Below are 19,340 nucleotides of genomic sequence, written 5' to 3'. Positions count from 1 at the left end.
AACTTCAAAAACATAGTGATGATTTTGTGCGGCTCAAAGGAGTCTGCTGTAGAGGAGTAAACGCACATAGACACACACATACACACACACACGCACACACACACACACACACACACACACAACAAATAATTTGTTATTTTGTTGTTGACAAGCCAATTGCGTGGAGACCTGCTTACTTCACAAAACATAAATTTAAGTTCTTCCTACCTGTTTTAACTTGCAGAGTTGTAGCTTCATCCCGAAGGCTCATTATTTCACCAGTTACATTGTCAGGCCGAATGACAAAAGCAGAGATTTTGATGAAGTACTCTGAGGCTGCGGTCAGGTTGGACATGTTGATGATCATGAGAGCAGAACCCACAGCGTAGGCGTAAAGGAGCGTTTTACATGTGCTGGTGCATATCGTCACCTCGTAACTGTGTGGTATCATCTGCATAAATGCAGAGATGTTCCAGATGAGATTCACATGATCTGCGCCCACTGAATCCACTGTGACTGACTGCGGGGAAATTGGACCTGCGGGAATACAAAAGTCAGAAATGTTTCAGGTGTTCGGGCTTAGATTTTAGGTTATGACCGGGTATCACATGATAACGAGTTGTTTTATCACAGATAATACATGTTTGAGGTTTGGGCTGAGGTTGGTTCTGGGTACATGGACAGGGAAAACAGAGTTTGACATATCACAATTCCCAATTATTAATTTTTTTAACATAGCCTTTTAATATAATAACATACACAATATACTGAGAAATTACCAAGGAAAGAGTGAGAGTTAGGTTCTGGTCCATTCCATGTTCACACAAGCTTATTACAAACAAACCAAAAAAGGGGCACATAAAGTCTAATGAACTTATGTCGCATATTCATTGCAGTTTTCAGGTGAGCAGCAAAGTGGAATCCAGCCATCCTTAATTAAAAGAAACAAAAACGGTAAAAACAAGGCAACTTGTGCCTTAATATAAAAATAGGGGATGGGGTAGTTTGTTTGAGACATGCTATGGAAGAAGGTCAAGACATTGTATGCCATATCAATGTATTATATTAATAATAGTAGTTTCTAAAATCAAAATAACAGCGAACCATGACTTACCCTGACAGACCATCATGTGCAGCTCTTTACAGTAGCGAGCCAGCAGCTTCTTGTCTTCCTTCAACATGGCCTCCAAACTTGCGCAGCAGCCTTCATTGTCTGGACCGTACCAGTGTTTGTAGCCCAGCTCTTCCCCGTTCACCCAGTTCCAGCTGCTGGAGATACTCTGGCGCTGCAGACCAAGCCAACAGCTGACTTTGTCTGCACGAGTGGCATTGAGAAGAGTGACGTACTGTTCTTCTGTGCTAAGGACCGCGAGGTCCACGTAGTGCCTCTGACAGAACTCCCGTGCCTCGACCCAGGGCGTAGGTCTCTGGATCAGGAAGTAATGCGAGGTGGTCTGGCCCACTGCTAAGCCATGATATACCACTGAGTCAGGAGATACGAGAGAAAAAAAACACATTAGTTAATAACAGCTGTGTGTGATCGATGCTCCATCCAAATCTACAAATATTGACAACAAAATCCAGTCCAATGTATGTTATTGTAATATTTTTTTTTTAGTGTGCTGTAGTATTTAGTGTGCTATCTGTGCAGAGAAGTGTCTGTGTGGAAAGGAAACTTTGGGCAGAAGTCAGACAGCCTCCAGTGTAAACTAAATACTTAAGTTTAGTTGCAGTTTTTCAACCTACATGAGTACCTGAGTCGTGCTTCACATGCAAAGTGTCAATAAAAAAGGGATTCAGAACAACTAATAATGGATCCATAGCAACTTCAAAGAGATTAAAAACAACCAGAAAGAGATTCAACTACAAAGAGTAACAAAAGGGTCACAAACGGAGGGGAAACAACTGCACAGTGATTTAAAATGATCCCAAGAGATGCAAAAGTCAATTTATAGAAGCAAATTAACCACAGAGATGACAAACCCTTATATAGAGAATACTGTCCCTTTCAGACTGGAGATTTTGTACATATGTAGGAGTTCGGGGAACTTTTGCATGAATGAGGCCTGCTGTCTCATAATCTATCCAAATAGGCAGCACATCCTTGTTATTAATTAACATTTGCTATCCGACTACCCAATCTGTGTGTTGCATTCATGGTTAAAAATTTTCCAGAGCAGTTGCAGACAAATCAAGCATGAAGAACAGAACAAAGGCCCTAGTTGTGTATAGCAGGTGCTATTTTGTTTTGTCTTCACATTGAAGTAAATGTAATTCTCTAAGAAAATAATCTGCCGGGCCTGCTGTCATACAACGGTAGTTCTAACTTAAAAAGAACATAACCGATAAAAGTTGTATTCCTTGTCAGTTTTGTATTAGGATTTCCCCAAATTATTAAATATAATGACAAATTACAACAATGTTGACCGCAGGTAAAGAAGATTTTGGTGACAGTTACCCAGAACAGCCAGCCGCTGCAGAATCTGCGTCTCGGGGCCAAACATGCAGTCCAATCCGTGTATTTTCCTGGAAGTTGATATGTATTATTGCCTTCCTTTTCCATCAAACGGCTGACTGTGTGCTGTCCGGTCTTTTTTAGGTGAATTATGCAGTGTTAGCACTGCATAACCCATCTTTCTCTTCTCCGTCAAACTTCTTCAGTTTGGGAAGTTTATAAGCTGAGCTCATGTGGAGTAATGGGAGTGTCCTAAGTCGCCTATTTACCTGGATCAGGAAGTTGTCATGAATTGTTTTCGGACTGAATTTTCATGTCACATGAAAAGAATGTGAACTTAAAACCTCCATCTCATTGCCTTATAATTAGTCTGTTTTCCCAAAATATTTGTCTAAAGACTAAATATCTGCACATATGCAAATCTGTTTGGGTATCACAAAACTCTTGTACCACATTCAGTATATTTAATCTTATGAAAGATATTGAATGTTCTGTTGCACCAGCTGTACAGGCTGGACAATGTTAACTGCGGAACTGAACACCAGGAGGAAAGTGCTGAGCTTTTATAAGAGGTGCTAAAAATATTGTCACATAGCTCCACCCTGCAATCTATTTTTAGCAGTTTGGATAAAACCAGTTGGAGTGTACTTTGTCCCTTTAAAATTTGAAGCCGATGTTGATCTGAGTTACTAACTCAACCACAGCTTAGAGACATGCATGAAATGTCCATACGGGACAGGAAAAATTCAGAGACAGTGAAGTATATGATCTCGGCCTCTCTGTGTTACCTGTGAAAGAGGCATCTCTGTGGGTTAGGGTCTGGAAAGTAATGCAAACACCCTCAGTAGGTGATATGCTAACATCAGCACGCTAACATGCTCATAATGACAAGCAGAAATCATATAATTTCACTGTGTCAAAGGTGTTGCAGAGAAGCCTTTGCAGATGTCTGTGGTGACAAGTTCACACAGTGGACCACCTCTTCTCAACATCACAGCAGATGGGGGCTTGCTGATGTTTTTTCAAAGGAAGTCTTCACCAAAGTGCTTTTGCACAATGTTCTCTGAAGTCTCGTGTGGTCACATATTTGCGTGGGAGTTTTTCAGCACAGACATCCATCTGATAATGTGTAACTTTTCTTTAAGTGCTCGCTATTAAATACCTTCTAACATAAACCATAACAGATACATACGTAATCAAAAAATGTCAAGTAAAAAGCCAAATAAGTTTTTATAAGGTTACCTTGTATAGACATGTCAAAATACAACATACATGAAAAAAAAACATACTGCCAGTGGAACATCAATATTTTTAATGTTACTTAAATCACTTAAAAATATATGATGATAAACTTTGTATACAGGGGCTGATTTTAAATGTGGATGCTGAGCTATTGTATGTGCCTAAAAACACTGTGTCTGGTATTTTAGGTAGTTTACGTTCCAGTCTATACCAACCAGTAAAGCATATCATAATATAATAATATAAAGCCGTGCTACTGTCATGCACAAAGCATGGCAATAGGTGTGAACAGGTTTGTTCAGAGAAGGGGCCAGGAAATGTGCAGTTTCTACAGAAATGCATCCCCAAGAAAATTAGCAATTGTGCTTAGACACCTACAGTGGTGTGAAAAAGTGTTTGCCCCTTCCTGATTTCTTATTTTTTTGCATGTTTGTCGCACTTAGATGTTTCAGATCATCAAACAAATTTAAATATTAGTCAAAGATAACACAAGTAAACACAAAATGCAGTTTTTAAATGAAGGTTAATAAAAACCTGGTGTATATTTATCACAGCAAGTCTTCCAGGTCTTGAAGCAGCAAAACAACCCCAGACCATCACACTACCACCACCATATTTTACTGTTGGTATTATGTTCTTTTTCCTGAAATGCGGTGTTACTTTTACGCCAGATGTAATGGGACACACACCTTCCAAAAAGTGATAAATGGAACCATGAATTCTACTGTCTATCAAAGAAATCCTGAAGGAGAATGTCCGGCCATCTGTTCGTGACCTCAAGCTGAAGCCAACTTGGGTTCTGCAGCAAGACAATGATCCAAAACACACCAGCAAGTCCACCTCTGAATGGCTGAAGAAAAACAAAATGAAGACTTTGGAGTGGCCAAGTTAAAGTCCTGACCTGAATCCTATTGAGATGCTGTGGCATGACCTTAAAAAGGAGGTTCATGCTGGAAAACCCTCCAATGTGGCTGAATTACAACAACTCTGCAAAGATGAGTCAAAATGGGCCAAAATTCCTCCACAGCTGTAAAAGACTCATTGCAAGTTATCGCAAACGCTTGATTGCAGTTGTTGCTGCTAAGGGTGGCCCAACCAGTTATTAGGTTTAGGGGGCAAACACTTTTTCACACAGGGCCATGTGGGTTTGGATTTTTTTTCTCCCTTAATAATAAAAACCTTCATTTAAAAAATGCATTTTGTGTTGACTTGTGTTATCTTTGACTAATATTTAAATTTGTTAGATGATCTGAAACATTTAAGTGTGACAAACATGCAAAAAAATTGGAAATCAGGAAGGGGGCAAACACTTTTTCACACCACTGTATTTTCTACAGATCTAACCAGATGCCAACAACATTCAACATCCATGTTCAGTGATGTTGATAACTACAGATCCCAGATGAGGAAGCGCTGGTCTGCTCCAGCAGAGAAGATTTGAGTATTGTCACGGTTTATGGTCAAATGCAGGACTCGATGAGAATGACCTGAAAGAACAACAACATTATCAAACATTAATTTTGAAACACCTGGTGTCTCATATAAAACCTATGTGTCTTAAAGCTTATTATCACTGCTGCTATTAGAGTAATAAGGAGGTCCTAACTTGCATAACAACTAACATAAAGTTCATATTGAGCTATGGTAAAAGCCTTAATCACAATGCTGGCAGTGTTTTTTCTTTGATAGGATCACGCATTAAAAGCATATTTTACATAAGCCAAGTATTTTTATATAAAAACAATATTTATTAGTATTTTTTTTAAGGCTGTTTTCTGAATGATATAGCCGTATCATTCAAGCATGTAAACCCTTGTTTTACACTTTACTATGATTCAGACAGACGTTGTGCTCATTAATGACTGTTTCCCTGGTTGGTTAAACAACCAGTTAATCAATCCGTCAATTGGAGCTTTGTTGACAAGAATAAGAACGGGAAGATTATCTTCCTGTGTTAGGGATAGAGAATGCTGAGAGAAAAAATTACCAAGAAAAAAGCAACAAGTATGGAGGCGATCGATGTAGCTATCGAAGTTATTGTAAGTCCACTCAGAGAAATAAGAAGCCTCGAAATGGCCTACTGTGAAAAAAGTCAGCTTGTCATGGCAACCACAACCAAAGCTGTTGCAGGGATGGAAAATGTTATCGGAGGGGCGGTTATGGCACATCAGTGTGAAATATACACCCTCCCACAAAAACCACAGAAACAGCAGAGAAATACGTCCAGATTCTCACGCTAAAATCATCAGAGTAACTGCAGTTTGAGAAAACGATCCCACAACAGCTGGACATTTGTAATAAGTGTCTTTTAGTGTTTTTGACATTATTTATGATTTGTCTTAAGTCTTTCATTGCTCCCAACACCTTACAATACCGCAGCTTTAGACGTATTTAATTCATGGTTTCATATTTGCTGCAGGCCCAGGACATTAATGAGTCAACATGAAATGGCTATAAAATGATGCTGCTATGCCAATATCATTCAGCATTTGTTCCGATGAGGGTGTAGTGACTGTATTTAACAGAAATGGCAGAAGGGCTGTAGTAATAGTGCATTAATCATGTTTCCGGTTTTCTGACCTGAGAGCTGGTAGATCAGGCTGAGGGAGGGACAGTCCCAGGACCAGCAGGTGACTTGGTGATGAGGAAGTCCGTGACCTGTCATCACATATCTCTTACTTTCAGCCCAGCGTAGAGAACAAATCTGCAAAAGGAGTCATTAGGAGCAGTCCATCCAGCATTAATACACAGTAAAGATATCTCTGCTGTACTTTAAGTGTGAAGCACCTGTGAATTTGTGTTGACGGAAGACACACAAGACCCCGATTGTGTATCCCAGATTCTCAGCTGTCCATCCTTCCATCCCCCTCCTGTAGCGATCACCTTCCTCTGCCATGGACACCATCCCATCGCCTAAACACACAAACATTATAAAAACATCAGCATACACACAATGCAACGATCGCCCAACAGTATTTCTTGTACAGTAGATCTTTTAGCATAACACCTGGCAGCATGCTACTCAAGTCTGCACCAGTTAAGATTAGTCGTCATCAAGTCATTACATAGAACATACTGTGGCCTGAAATATGCAATTGTGGTTGTGTCAATCTTTAAAGACCACCAAACATGTCAGCTGCCTTCGTGAGGGATGCAGGTTTTCTTTTCCAAGTCAAACAAATGAAACAAATCAGGAACAAGATGCACCTCCAGGTCATTTGGTTTTTAGTCCAGATGTCAGTGTTATTCAGTCCATTGTCTACAATTGAAATATCTTAAAAGTATTGCCTCAGTGGTACAGACACATGCTCCCATCAGGAAAAACTGCAAGAACTTTGGTCAACTCCTGACTTCTCATCAAGCTCCATCATCAAGTCAAAATTACTTGATTAAATACCTGCAAAACTAATGATCACACAGCTAATGCTAACATGCTCCATTTAAAAACATAGAAAAGGTTACTGCATTTATGTTAAATTGAGCATAGCGTTAGTTCAGGCAGGCCACAAAGTTAAGCTCAGCTCCACTGACAGCTCAACAACTGATCCCGAGGTCGGCCCACATCGACTGATGCTCAAGATGCATTCATTGGCAAAACTCAAGTAGGGCGCCTCATTTAAGCTGCATCAGCCTACCTACTCTTCCTGCTTCCTCTGCTAGCTGCTTTGCCACCTCAGCTCCTCCCTTAATGCTGTCTCTGATTTAATCAAAGTCATTTCTGTTGTCATTGATGCCTGCTCTGTTCTGTTGGTTCTTGCTGCTGCCTTAATCTTCCATGAAGGCACATGAAAGGACGGGAAGGTGTGGAGGTGTAAGCACGTGGAACGGCAGGGAGCTCCCAGAACGCAGCCATACCGCCAAATATATATTACTGCTTATGCAATACAGGCCTTCTTTGACAGAAGTGGTCCTGACTGAAATGTGAGAATATTAACTTTTTCCATTGTGAGCATGTCAGCATTTTCGCAGCAGTGAAGCCCAAGATACAATGCCAAATATAAGTATTTCATGTTTTAATGTTTGAAAAGTGTTTGTGCAAAACATTTTGTCACAGTGAGGTTGATCTTTGTGTATGAAAGCAATCACTTCACTACATTTGAGAAGAATTTCTATTATGATTCACATATGAATTCTTGAGTTATGGAGTTATGACCACAAATGTTGTTTTGTGAGGTCACAGTAACCTTTAACCTTTGGCAACCAAAATCGAATCCAAGTGAATGTTTGTGCCAGATTTGAAGAACTTCCCTCAAGCCATTATTAAGATAACGCGTTGACAAAAATGGGACGGAAAGATGCATAGGTGTGTGGTCACAGTGACCCTGACCTTTGACCCCTAATAGCTAATAGATTCATCTTTGGGACCAAGTGCATATTTCTGCCAAATTTCTCAAGCAATTCCTAAGAAATCACATTGACGGGCACGTGAAGGCATAAAAAAGTCCCAATATCAAGTACACTGACCTTAACAGCACTGGGCTGTTTCATTGTAGTGATTGGCTGGTGTGACCTTTTGATCCCTGTGATGTCACCATCCCAAATATGGAGAAGGCCTTCTGTGGAGCCGCTGGCCAGCCAGTCGTCTCCTGGTGACCACTGCAGGCTGCAGATCCCCTCCTTCTGGACGGCTGCACCTACCAGAGGTGTGGGAGCCCGAGGGTCAAGGTGATGGATATGTCCGAGAACAGAGCCGCTAGTAAATTGAGGACACTGTTACTTCCCAGAAAAAATATTGCCTTTAATAGATCCTTGAATGAATGAGTGTTCTGTATCGTATACTGATAACACACACACACACACACACACACACACACACAACAGTACCTGCTGAGTAACTGCTGCTTCCAGGAAATCGCTCCAACCACAGACAAGTGTGATGGTAGACACGTCAGGTTCTGCTGATGTTCAACATCCCACAACTAAAGAGTCAAAGAGAAACACCACAAACTGTCAGCCTGCTGATTCAGCTAAGTGTTCCACTTCCCCTCACAAAGACCCCCATACGACAGTTTCCGTGAATGACTACTCTTGTTCTCGTTAAAGCTCCAAGAACTCGCCTGTATCTCCCCTCGTCTGGTCCCAACACAGAGAGCTCTGCCGTCTCTGCTCCAGCACAGACACGAGATGGACTGCGCCTCTCGGTATGGTCGTCCGGGCTGTGGACTCGGGTCCAAATGTCCCACCAGAGCACGAGTTTCTGAATTCCAAAGGTAAACGGAAGAGCCCAGTGCTAATGCAATCACGCCATTACAACTGCAGTCGAGAAGATTAGTGTCTGAAAGGAAAGAGATGGGAAAAGAAAGAAGGACTAACGTCTTGCCAGGCAGTTATAGGAACAAATGAGCTTGATGCAAAGTGCCACTTGCAGCGTAGGAAGAACAGAGAAATGGTCTTTTTTTTTAATATCACAAGCCTTTAAACAAAGAGTCAGAACTAGAATTTCCGCTGCTCTTTGGTTTCCTTTGGCCAACCAATCAAGTTGCTGTTTCCATCCACTTCTGTCCAGACTCGCATAACATAGTGAAGACTGATACCTTTTTGTATTCACATGCTTGGTCAATAAATTTGATTAACAAAAGATAATGCTTCAACTACTTTGCGACAAATTCTATAACATGGCCAGAAATATGTTTTTGCAGAACATTTTGAAGTCACATTGAAGTTGACCATTGACTTTTGAATCCAAAATGACATCGATTCACCACTTTATCCTTTTAGTCATTCGTGTGAAATTTTTTAATATTTGGCGCATAAATTCTTGAGTAATGGGGTCACAAGGACCACCAAAATCTAATCGGTTCATCCTTAAGTCCAAGTGAACATTTGAAGAAAGGTCTTCTTAAAAAAATCACATACACGTAAATTGGCGGGACATATGGGAGAGACTTGAGGTCACAATGACCTTTGACTTCTGACCACCAAAAGCTATTCAGTTCCTCTTTGAATCAGAGTGAACATTTGTGCCAAATTTGAACAAATTCCTTTGTGTCGTATGTGTCAAAGTGAAGTCACTATGACCTCGACCTTTGACCCCCAAAAGTTAGTCCTTCGGAACAAGTGAGCAGTTGTGACAAGTTTGAGGAAATGGGGTGGACGGACAACCTAAAGACATCATGCCTCATGCATAAAAAGAACATTAACTCTATTCTTTTATGTATTTGATGTATCTGTAAATAATAATACAGGACTTGTATCTTCTCTTACAGTAGTCATTGAGCAGCGACGGTGCCCCCAACGGTGTCACAGACTTCCTCTGCAGAATCACAGCAGCTTTATTCAGAACATCAAAAGGCTGCAAACCACGTCCTCTTTCATCAGAAGCTGCAACGGTAAACGTCATTAACATAAAAATACTGTAACAGACAACACAAATAAATCTGCTGGTGACTGGTTGAAATTCAAATGAAATCACTCTGTGTCATGTTTAAAGGAAGACTAAGAATGAATATAGAATTGCAGCCAACATCAACATTAAACCACATGAAACGCTTGTCACAGTGAATCAGTGATTCTTAATCGTTACTCTGCTGCTGCGCACACACTAAAGTACACATGGAAAGGCTGAATAAAGCTGAAAGGTGTATACTGCATTTATAAAATTCAAAAAGGTGTGTGCATGAATGTGAAAAGAGCTCTTGGATGACTTTAAGAAGTCTTGACCAATGATTTCTGTCATGGTTAATATCTGCTGCTGTTCAGATGTCATGCTTTGTGCTAAATGTCTCGAGACCTCCATAAGCTTTATACAACCAGACTGGTGTCTGATAAAAAAAAAATTTAAAATTTAAAATTTAAAAAAAAAAATAAAAAAAATCATAGCCAACATAAACACCTGCAGCAGTCCACCACAAGTTTCTGTTGCTCATGAAAAAGAAATCTGTTGTTTCCTGTTATGACATCATGCAGTGTCACTGTACATATCAATCAGCTAGTCGATAAAACATCTGTGCTGTACCAGCCTGTTGTTCTTGAGCTGCAGCTCTCCACACCCATCCCTGCAAAAAAAGAAACTTTTAAAATATAATCTTACATTATGTTTATATTCATTTTTCTAATGAGATGTAATCTGAATCCGCGTCGGCTTGCACCTGATATGATCATGTAAGGAAGGATAACCCGCAAAGGGGAATCTAACACTTTTGTTTAACGCTGCTTTGTTAAATTTTCTTGTGGGCAGGTAACGAACGCACACACGTGCACACAAACGCACGGATCAAACTACAATTGCGCTCGTGAAACAAACCTGTTCTGGAGCATTCTCTGTGCCCGTGTGTGGTGTGATCGAGGGTGTGACAGCCTCACAGTAGGAAGTGCCTCCATCAAATGATGAAGCTGGATAATATAATAACAGAAAGCCTCCATCACAAAACAATACTGGAACAATATTGTGTGTATGGTGAGACATCTGTTGAAGACTAAAAACAAGGGAGTTGTTTGTGGATATTTACTGATGGGCAACTGTTTTCTTATAGCAAAAAAAAAAAAGAATAAACCAAACATTTTGACTGAAAATGCACCTTGAGGCCTTTTGAGACCGACAAGAGTATTTTACACCAGCAGCGCCACCTGCTCGGCTGTGGCAGTGACAGCTTCTGTGTTGCCCACAGTGGTATTTGAAGCTAACATCTGCAGCATGCTGCAGGGAACATCACGCATTGACACACAAATTACATGAGTATTGTTGGGGAAAAAATATGATTCAATAAAATATGTACCATGTAATATACCATTATTGGTCTTTGACGTGTCCTTTCATGCCCCTGCAATAAGTAAATAAACAAATGTGTAATTTTGATTGTTTTATTAAAACACAAAACTAAAACAAGTTATTTAAAAGCTGACTTGAGGTGACGTCTTAGTTTAAGTGAGGTAGCTGCCGTGGCTCTGATCACGATCAGTGTCACTATCCTCTATATTCCTCTGTGTTGTGGTGTGTAGTTAAACACCTTGAAGGTTTCCCTGCACGACTCTCTCCGCTGGTTCGTGGTTTCTCGGGGGAGAATCGAGCTCCAGCCTCTGACAGACAGGATCAAACTCAAAGTTTGTCTCACACTGCCGCCAAGGGGCCACCGGTGTACTCGCAGCAGGACTCCGCTGGATCATCCGCCTCCTGAAGCGTTTGTATGTCACCTGATTTTTTTTTTCCTGTTAAGAAAATAAAAGTAGGCTGAGTAAATAAGCAAATGAACAAATAGATTAAAAAATAAATAAAAAATAAAAAAATAGCTTCAAGCCTAAAAATACTGAAAAAAAACCCACACATTTAATAGCTTTACAAACTTCAACAACTTCAATCAAGGCGAAAAACGTAATTAACCTAAATTCCGGTTAAGACTTTCAAAGTAAAACGATCCTTAACCTTTGATTCTTATTTATGACTAAATAATAATATATTAATATATAACTGCATTAACATGTGAACCTTATAATATATCTGACCCCCAAAAAAACGTCTGATATTTTATCTGCAGTATGGTTAACTGTATGGTGCTATATTAAACAACTACAAAACAAATATCTTTTCTATTTTTATTTGCAAATGCTGAAGCAAAGCAAAAGTATTTAAAGTCAAGCAGGGTTAAGTGGTTGCTAAGAAGGTCACATGGTCTTTTTTTGTTTCTTTATATTTTACGTCACACATTTGATCAATTAATTGACAAAAAAAAATGTGGCGGCCTAAATTGTGTGCAACTTAGATCTTGTTGTCTTTATTGTGAAGGCACTGGCGCCCATCTTCCGGTACTGTCGTGCTTTTTCTCCATCTGGCTGATCGCAGCTCCTTCCTCCGGTCCGTCCCGGGACCTCTGGAAGGAGTTCCTGATCCGACTACGGTTCGTTCCCCCCCCCCTCCTCCAAGATGGAGGCCTTAGGGGGCTACCCTGCTAAGTCCTTCAACCCGAAAGCAAAAATGTTGACGGTCCTGCTGAGCATGACAGTCGGTGTGGGGTGTTTATTCCTCCTGCAGACCCAGCTGGTGAAACCCAGAAAACCGAAGGACTTTTACTCTTTCGAGGTGAAGGACGCGAAGGGGAGGACGGTGTCCCTGGAGAAGTACAGAGGAAAAGTAGGTCCACATCATCACCTGTGGTTTCAGTTTGAGGACAAATCTGTGCCGACTTTGTCCAAGTTATCCCGTGTTGGCTGAGGGCTGGTGTCCTCGGAGCGCACGACGCATTTCTAAAAGCCTTTCCAAAATACATGTACCCTGCTCTCGTCTCTGTACAGGCGTCCTTGGTTGTAAACGTGGCGAGTCACAGCGAGCAGACGGAGGCGAACTACAGGTCTCTGCAGGAGCTCCACCGGGAGCTGGGCACCTCTCACTTCAACGTCCTGGCCTTCCCCTGCGGACAGTTCGGGGACACGGAGACCGGGACCAGTCGGGACATCGAGGCTTTCGCCAAGTCCACCTACGGCGTCACCTTCCCCTTCTTCAGCAGGATCAAAATAATGGGCTCAGAGGCCGAACCGTCCTTCAAGTTCCTCACAGGTCGGCAAAGAGACACCGCAATTGACCAAATACCATTATAAGGCTGCGTTTAGCTGTTGCAGCTGTCAAGAGGCAGAAACAATAAGTACAGACCGACAACATAACCTGATAACACAAACGTATCTGAGGGGAAATCACTGCTGTGTAAATCATGAAGGACATTTTCATCCAATCAGTCAACTCTAATGACTAAGATCAGTCTAAGACCACCGTCTTAGATGAACTCATCACTCTCTTAAATACCCCTGAAAACATTCACAGCCATCTGAGAACGAAGGCTGATTATACAGCAGTGATTTCAGTTTCTGAAGCTTAAATTGTTTGATTACACTTCAAATATCCATCATAAATGAACTTGTATAACCTTTGACAGCCCGTTGCTCTGTCTGCCTGGCTGAGTTGTATTTCAAGATGATGTAAAATACTGAATATTAACTGACCTGGATCTAACGGCACATTAATAAGGACATGCAACATGTTCCAACAGCCTTTTTTGCTGCTCTTTAATAGAACAGGGCAAAATAGATCAAATATTTATATAAAATTTGACATTGCGATTATGTAAGAATGTTTTTTAACTTGAAAATGTTCTGGAAAATCAGCTTCAATTCTGGTAGGATAAAACAACCAAACAGGCTTTTCTGTTTTTCTCTAAAACGGCAAATGGTATGGTGAAATACAGCACTTTTTTTTTTTTTCTCTCAAGTCAAGTGAAATTATTGTTGTTGTATGAATTTGGTTCGGGCCACGACAGGTGTGACTAAAAACAACCCGTTCTTGTTCATAAATCTTCTAAAAGTACCAGACATTTGCTGGTCATGGCTTCAGAAATGCACCGTATTAACACAGAATCACTATCCTGGAAAATATTTTTTGGAAAAAGAGACTTTTAAATTGTATTAAGGTTTGCTGATGTAATAACAAAGATTAAATATATAAAAATGAAATTTGCCATTATTAACTGTACAGTGTTTTTTTTTTTTTTTTTTCTTTCTTTCTTTTAGAGTCTGTGCAGAAAATCCCAAAGTGGAACTTCTGGAAGTTTCTGGTGAATCCAGAAGGGAAAGTGGTCCGTTTCTGGAGAACAGACGAGCCCGTGGAGAGCGTCCGACAAGAGGCCACAGCCCTGGTGCGAGAAATCATCCTAAAGAAGCGCGTGGAGTTGTGATCAACGCTCATTGATTGATGATCGATAGTGGACACACCGCTGCCTGGTGTCTGGGTTTCCTGTGCTTTGACAGGCAGGACGGACTGAACTGTTACCAGAGAGTGTGGTTGGGAGGTGAGAGGCATGGCAGCCGTGTGCGTGTGTGCGTGTGCGTGTGTGTGTGTGTGTGTGTGCGTGTGTGTGTGTGTGTGTGCGTGTGTGTGTGTGTGCGTGCGTGTGTGTGTGTGCCATTCTGTGGTTAAAGAGGAGTCATGATGAACATTCCTGACGATGACCACTGCTCCAGCCGAAGGATCGTTTTGCCTTTTGAAATGTTGCATTTTTCCACGTTTGGTTTGCCACATTGTGACATTTTGGACCGTCTTCTTTTAATGTTTGCATTAAAGTCTCCTTCTCAAGATGAAGCATACCATTTGAATCCCTTTTGACTCCTTCGAGACCAACAAACATCTATTTAACAACAGAATTATTTTACACTTATTTGATTTAGCAAAATCAGGATATTTTGGTCAGGTTTCTTATATTTTGGATGTACAGCAGTTTAATTAACTCATTAATTAATCCATATTTTTTTTTTTAATGCAGACTAAATATTGAGGCCAGCTTCACAAACGTTTATGTTGGTTCTGACGTTGTTAATTGTTCTTTCCGACACACTTGATATTTGAGTGTCCTAAGTCGCTTTCTAGCCGGCATATTGTAAACACCGGTGATTATTATCAGATGTACAACAGAAGCTCCATCCGACTGTTAATTGATAGCAGTGAGAAGTGATTGCAGACGTTCCTGCCGGTGTGGATTGAATGAACAGTTGGAGGGCAGAAGCAGGTAAGCTGGCACGGAGAGAGTCAACCAGCTAACAAGACACTGCCTCCCAACCACCCACCATGAGACAGCCGAAGAAGGACGTCACATTTGCACATTTGTAGTGTATCTGCATGTCGTCCTGATGGTTTGCTCTATTCTAGCTTTTTGTAATCCCAGAAGCTCCAACACTACGGTACTTCTGTCCTTTGCAAAGAGGTTTAAATCCTTGTAACTCTTGATCTGGCAAGTGCACGAGTGCTAGCGTGCGGGGAATCTGCAATAAATAAGTCCAGTCAAAGGTAACTGTTTAGGTAGCAGAGCAGCGTGAGCTGGCAAAAGAACGTCAGCTAACATTACACTGCCTCCCAACCAGTCACAACTCAGCGGCCCTCTGGGTGTGCAAATGTGTGGATTTAACCGTTGTTCAGCTGAATGTTTAGTCCGATCTGAAAATGTGGCTGTTTAGCAGTGTCAGCAGGTTGGTAGCAGCAGTGAGGAGTGCAGCTGACAGCTGTCAATCAGAAGGCACAGCCAGCAGCAGTGCACTGCCGCGCTGTCACCACCAGCTCCACGGCCGAGGGGATGCAGCCTTGCACGATCAACCTCAAAATGTTGACTGATTAAATGCAGATTTCTTTTCCTCTCTTTTTTTTTTTTTCTTACCTTGAAGGGACAGTGTCTCTCCTTCCCAAAACCTCTCTGCATCCTCCTGATCGGGAAAACAAATGTACAAGCTCAGCATGATCAAAAACAGCTTTCTTATTTCTCTACCTGCTATATCACCAGCCTCTCCTACTAACTAACATGATATGCTATATGCTGTTGTGAGAGTGAACCAGAGGAGCAGTCCTGTGTTTAGAGTTTGTAATGGTTGCCAGGTAGCAACAGGTCAGAAGTGATAGGTCTACTTGGCTCTATTCTAATTTAATAGTTATTATTTATTCATTCACTCACCCGCTCGTTTGAATCTCCACTCGTGAATTTCAGGCGCATCTTCACTTCCCATTATTTAAGTGAAACGCCGTTTTCCTGCCGTCTCTCAGCCCGTTTGAGGACATTGACCGGGTCGTGCCTGGCGCACCTGTCGTCTCCTGTCCTGCTCAGGCTCCTCTCCTAAATACTGTCGCAGGGCGGACGGCGGAGCGGGAAGCACCGTCCTCTGAGCTGCTATTGGCAGTTAGGTCCACTTTTTTTTTTTTTTTTGTTCATGACTAAGTAGCCTACTCATGTTCAGGGATTCCCTCCGCGTCCCGGTTTCTACTGGAAACAAATAGACAAAGTTAAAAAAAAAAAAAAAAAAAAAAAAAAAAAAGAGCAACGCGGTAATGTTGTAAAGGCGGAGGCGGCAGCGCGTTATCAGTTAATGGACCTCATCGATACAAGGACGGACTGGTTCACTTTATTCCTTCAGGGTGGCGTCAATTTACACAGCTAACATGGCTTACAGAAATAATAATAAAATAAAGGTAAAAAAAAAAAAAAAAAAAAAAAGATAAACAAAACAACAAAAAAGAAGAGAGCAATGCAACAGTAGGCGAATAGCTGGAGTTGGTAGTAGTGTTGCCATAACAAAACTCCAAATTACACAAGAATGCCCAAATATCACTTACTTCACTGAATTAATTTGTTTTTAAATGAGACTCGAGGATTTAGGTTATGTAGGCCTAAGTTTCGTAGCCTAATGCATTATTGACTGGAAACAGTTCAAATGAAATAAAACCTGATAGTTTTGGTTTTATTTGAGACATTCAGTCAAATGCACAAGAAATAGGCTAAATATTCAACAACAACAAAATTACAGTGCATTTTGACATGACAGACAGCTTGCACGAGTAAATTAAATCAATTTAAGTGGACGAATGTCGTGGATTCGTATCGGCTTTAAACCTGCGACAGGTCTTCAGGTAACGGTTAAGCGCGTTTTGCGGGTGCAGGCTGCGGATCCGCGGGCCACGCTGTTTAATGAGGAGCTGCTGTGGCGCTAAGTGGACTGAACGGCGCGAGCAGCCGCACGTTCTCTGCCACCTGCCACTTCCATATGCGCTCAAACCACCCCGAGCGCGAGCCTGGAAGTGTGCGACAGGTGCTCCATCAGCGTGCACCAGCCGGCTGCCTCGTAGCCCATTACAGCTATAACCTTTAAATCACAGTCGGAGATTTGTGTTTTACTTCCTCTCTCCCACCCCCCCTCCAAAACTCCAAAAGTCCATTAAATGTCTATTCGTTATTTACGTCACCTGTCATTACCTTTCCAACTCGCGCTTCAAAAAATAACAATATTCAAACAATCTTTTTGCTGAATTTATATTTAAATGTCTTTGAACTGAGCGTATTTTCACGTAAGCTTTTTTTTTTTTTTCTTTATTTCTACCTCACTAAACTACAGCTTCAAAAGTGCAAAAATGCCATAAGGACGGTTTAAATTTAAAATAAATAAATAAAATCCTAACTTTATGTAAATGATTTCCACCCCAGAATCCTCGCACGTGTGTTAATTCCTCCCACCACTACATCAGCATCCCTCCACAGGAAACAAAATGTTGGTTGTTTTTTTTGTTTTTTTTCTTCTCCACCCTCTTTCCCGCGGGACTCCGTCTGGTTTGCGGCCTCCCTCCAGGTTTGGTTTAGTCACCTTAGAAACTCATTGTGTCTGCATTTTCCTTTCCCCTCCCGCATTGTCCCCCGCAGTTTGGCGGTAGCTTAACCGGTCAAAAGTGTCACGAGCAGCTTAAACAAAGCGTCGCCCCGCGCGCTGCTGGTCACTGACATTAGTTTGCAGTAAAAGTGAAGGTTTGTGCGGTTGGTGGAGGGGCCGAGGTTTGACAACAAGCGTCCTGAGTGATCCACGTTGGCAGCAGGGATTTAAATCGTTCACGGTGACTGAGCCGTTGGTCAGTCATTGTGTAAATCCTGCTGTTGGCGTGTCGATTTAAAAACAAAAATCCACCAACAACAACAACAAAAAAGACCTGTCAGATACAGTCTGATGGGCGATATGATACAAGGGCTCAGGTTTGCTCTCAACATTGGTCTGAAATATAGGTGCATAGGCTTACATATGTGCATTTTAAGACATTAGGAAGACAAAAAAATAGCATTATAATAGCTTTAAAACCATGTTAGTGTGCAGTGGCATAACTGATCTGTTTAGCATTAATGCATGAGATCACTTTACATGTAGCAGTGAATGAGCCACACAGCAATCTGGAAATACGATTCAATTAAATCGATGAATGGGTCTCTTTCATTGACAGTCTTTCAGGCTTCTGATTTATATTGCTCTTTTTTTTTTTTCTTTTTTTTTTAAATTAAAAGCCAAATTACAGGTTTCAATACAAATCTACAAATAAATAAATACAATATAAAGGCAAAGTCGACCGTTAATGTTATAAATGACGTATGCCCAATGGAAGATCAACTAACCAAACATTTCTAGGTTTTGGATTTTCTGTTCAGGCAACGTGGACATGAACAATCTAAAACAGTGTGTATCTTTTATACTAGCGTCAACGCAGACTATTAAACATGTATTCTGTTGGAAAGATAACATGATGAGTCTCAAATTCATCATCCAAATCTCCCATTTGTTCTTTATCAGTCACTACAAATGCACCAAACTTCCTATTGTCCTGTAACTTTTCATGGTCCGTCCTGTGACAGTCAGACCTCCGTCTCACTATCCGCTCCTTCTTATCTGAATGTGTGCTGTTAGATCCGGTGTTCAGGACAGCAGCGACACTGTAAACTCTCCCCGTGCAGCGGCCGAGCTGCTGTGATGCCTTCACTGCTGTAAAGGAAACAGGCCCTGGTTCTGGGAGTTTAAACAGGTGCCTGACCTGAGGTCTGAGATTGTCCATCCTCACCTGGTCTTTAAAGCTCCACATCTGAACAGTGAGGTGGAGGGAAGATTACACTACAGAAACCCAAAGGTCAGAAGGTCACATCTTCTTGAGATAAGGTCATGTGTTCTTCTTGTTATGATTTTTTTTTTCTTATCCAAGTCGGATCTCACCTGATTTATAAGAAATGTTTTTTCAGAACAATGCAACACTTAAGGTCCTTTTTTTTTTCCCAACTGTGAATGATCTTTAAACAGGAAAACTGTTAGCAGGCTGCTTTCAGAAGGCCGATGAGCCGTGCAATCGGTTTAAATATGTGTTTAAATTTCCAAAAAGGATGCGAACAAGGATGTTGTCTGTCGT

General features: G+C 41.2%; 2 protein-coding genes across 2 annotated transcripts; one reads left to right on the top strand and one right to left on the bottom strand.

Moving 5' to 3' along the window:
* Nucleotides 1-4,116: 4,116 nt before the first annotated feature.
* On the bottom strand, nucleotides 4,117-16,213 carry LOC138191476 (cell division cycle protein 20 homolog B-like). The gene is made up of 12 exons (XM_069138320.1): nucleotides 16,093-16,213; nucleotides 15,802-15,847; nucleotides 11,623-11,821; nucleotides 10,920-11,008; nucleotides 10,632-10,671; nucleotides 9,881-9,997; nucleotides 8,734-8,951; nucleotides 8,501-8,595; nucleotides 8,141-8,369; nucleotides 6,464-6,589; nucleotides 6,257-6,380; nucleotides 4,117-5,163 (listed from the first exon to the last, which is right to left on the bottom strand). The coding sequence occupies exons 2-12, from the start codon at nucleotides 15,841-15,843 to the stop codon at nucleotides 5,066-5,068; spliced, it is 1,377 nt and encodes a 458-aa protein (XP_068994421.1). The 5' UTR covers nucleotides 15,844-15,847; nucleotides 16,093-16,213; the 3' UTR covers nucleotides 4,117-5,065.
* gpx8 (glutathione peroxidase 8 (putative)) lies at nucleotides 12,459-14,731 on the top strand. The gene is made up of 3 exons (XM_069139065.1): nucleotides 12,459-12,740; nucleotides 12,902-13,163; nucleotides 14,168-14,731. The coding sequence occupies exons 1-3, from the start codon at nucleotides 12,534-12,536 to the stop codon at nucleotides 14,329-14,331; spliced, it is 633 nt and encodes a 210-aa protein (XP_068995166.1). The 5' UTR covers nucleotides 12,459-12,533; the 3' UTR covers nucleotides 14,332-14,731.
* Nucleotides 16,214-19,340: the final 3,127 nt, after the last annotated feature.

This window comes from Embiotoca jacksoni, unplaced genomic scaffold, assembly GCF_022577435.1.
Source record: "Embiotoca jacksoni isolate LCO1_2020_lvr unplaced genomic scaffold, fEmbJac1.0.p SCAF_8, whole genome shotgun sequence".
Lineage (NCBI taxonomy): Eukaryota > Metazoa > Chordata > Actinopteri > Embiotocidae > Embiotoca > Embiotoca jacksoni.
Note: the sequence above shows the minus strand (reverse complement) of the source record. Positions and strands in the feature narration are given on the sequence as shown.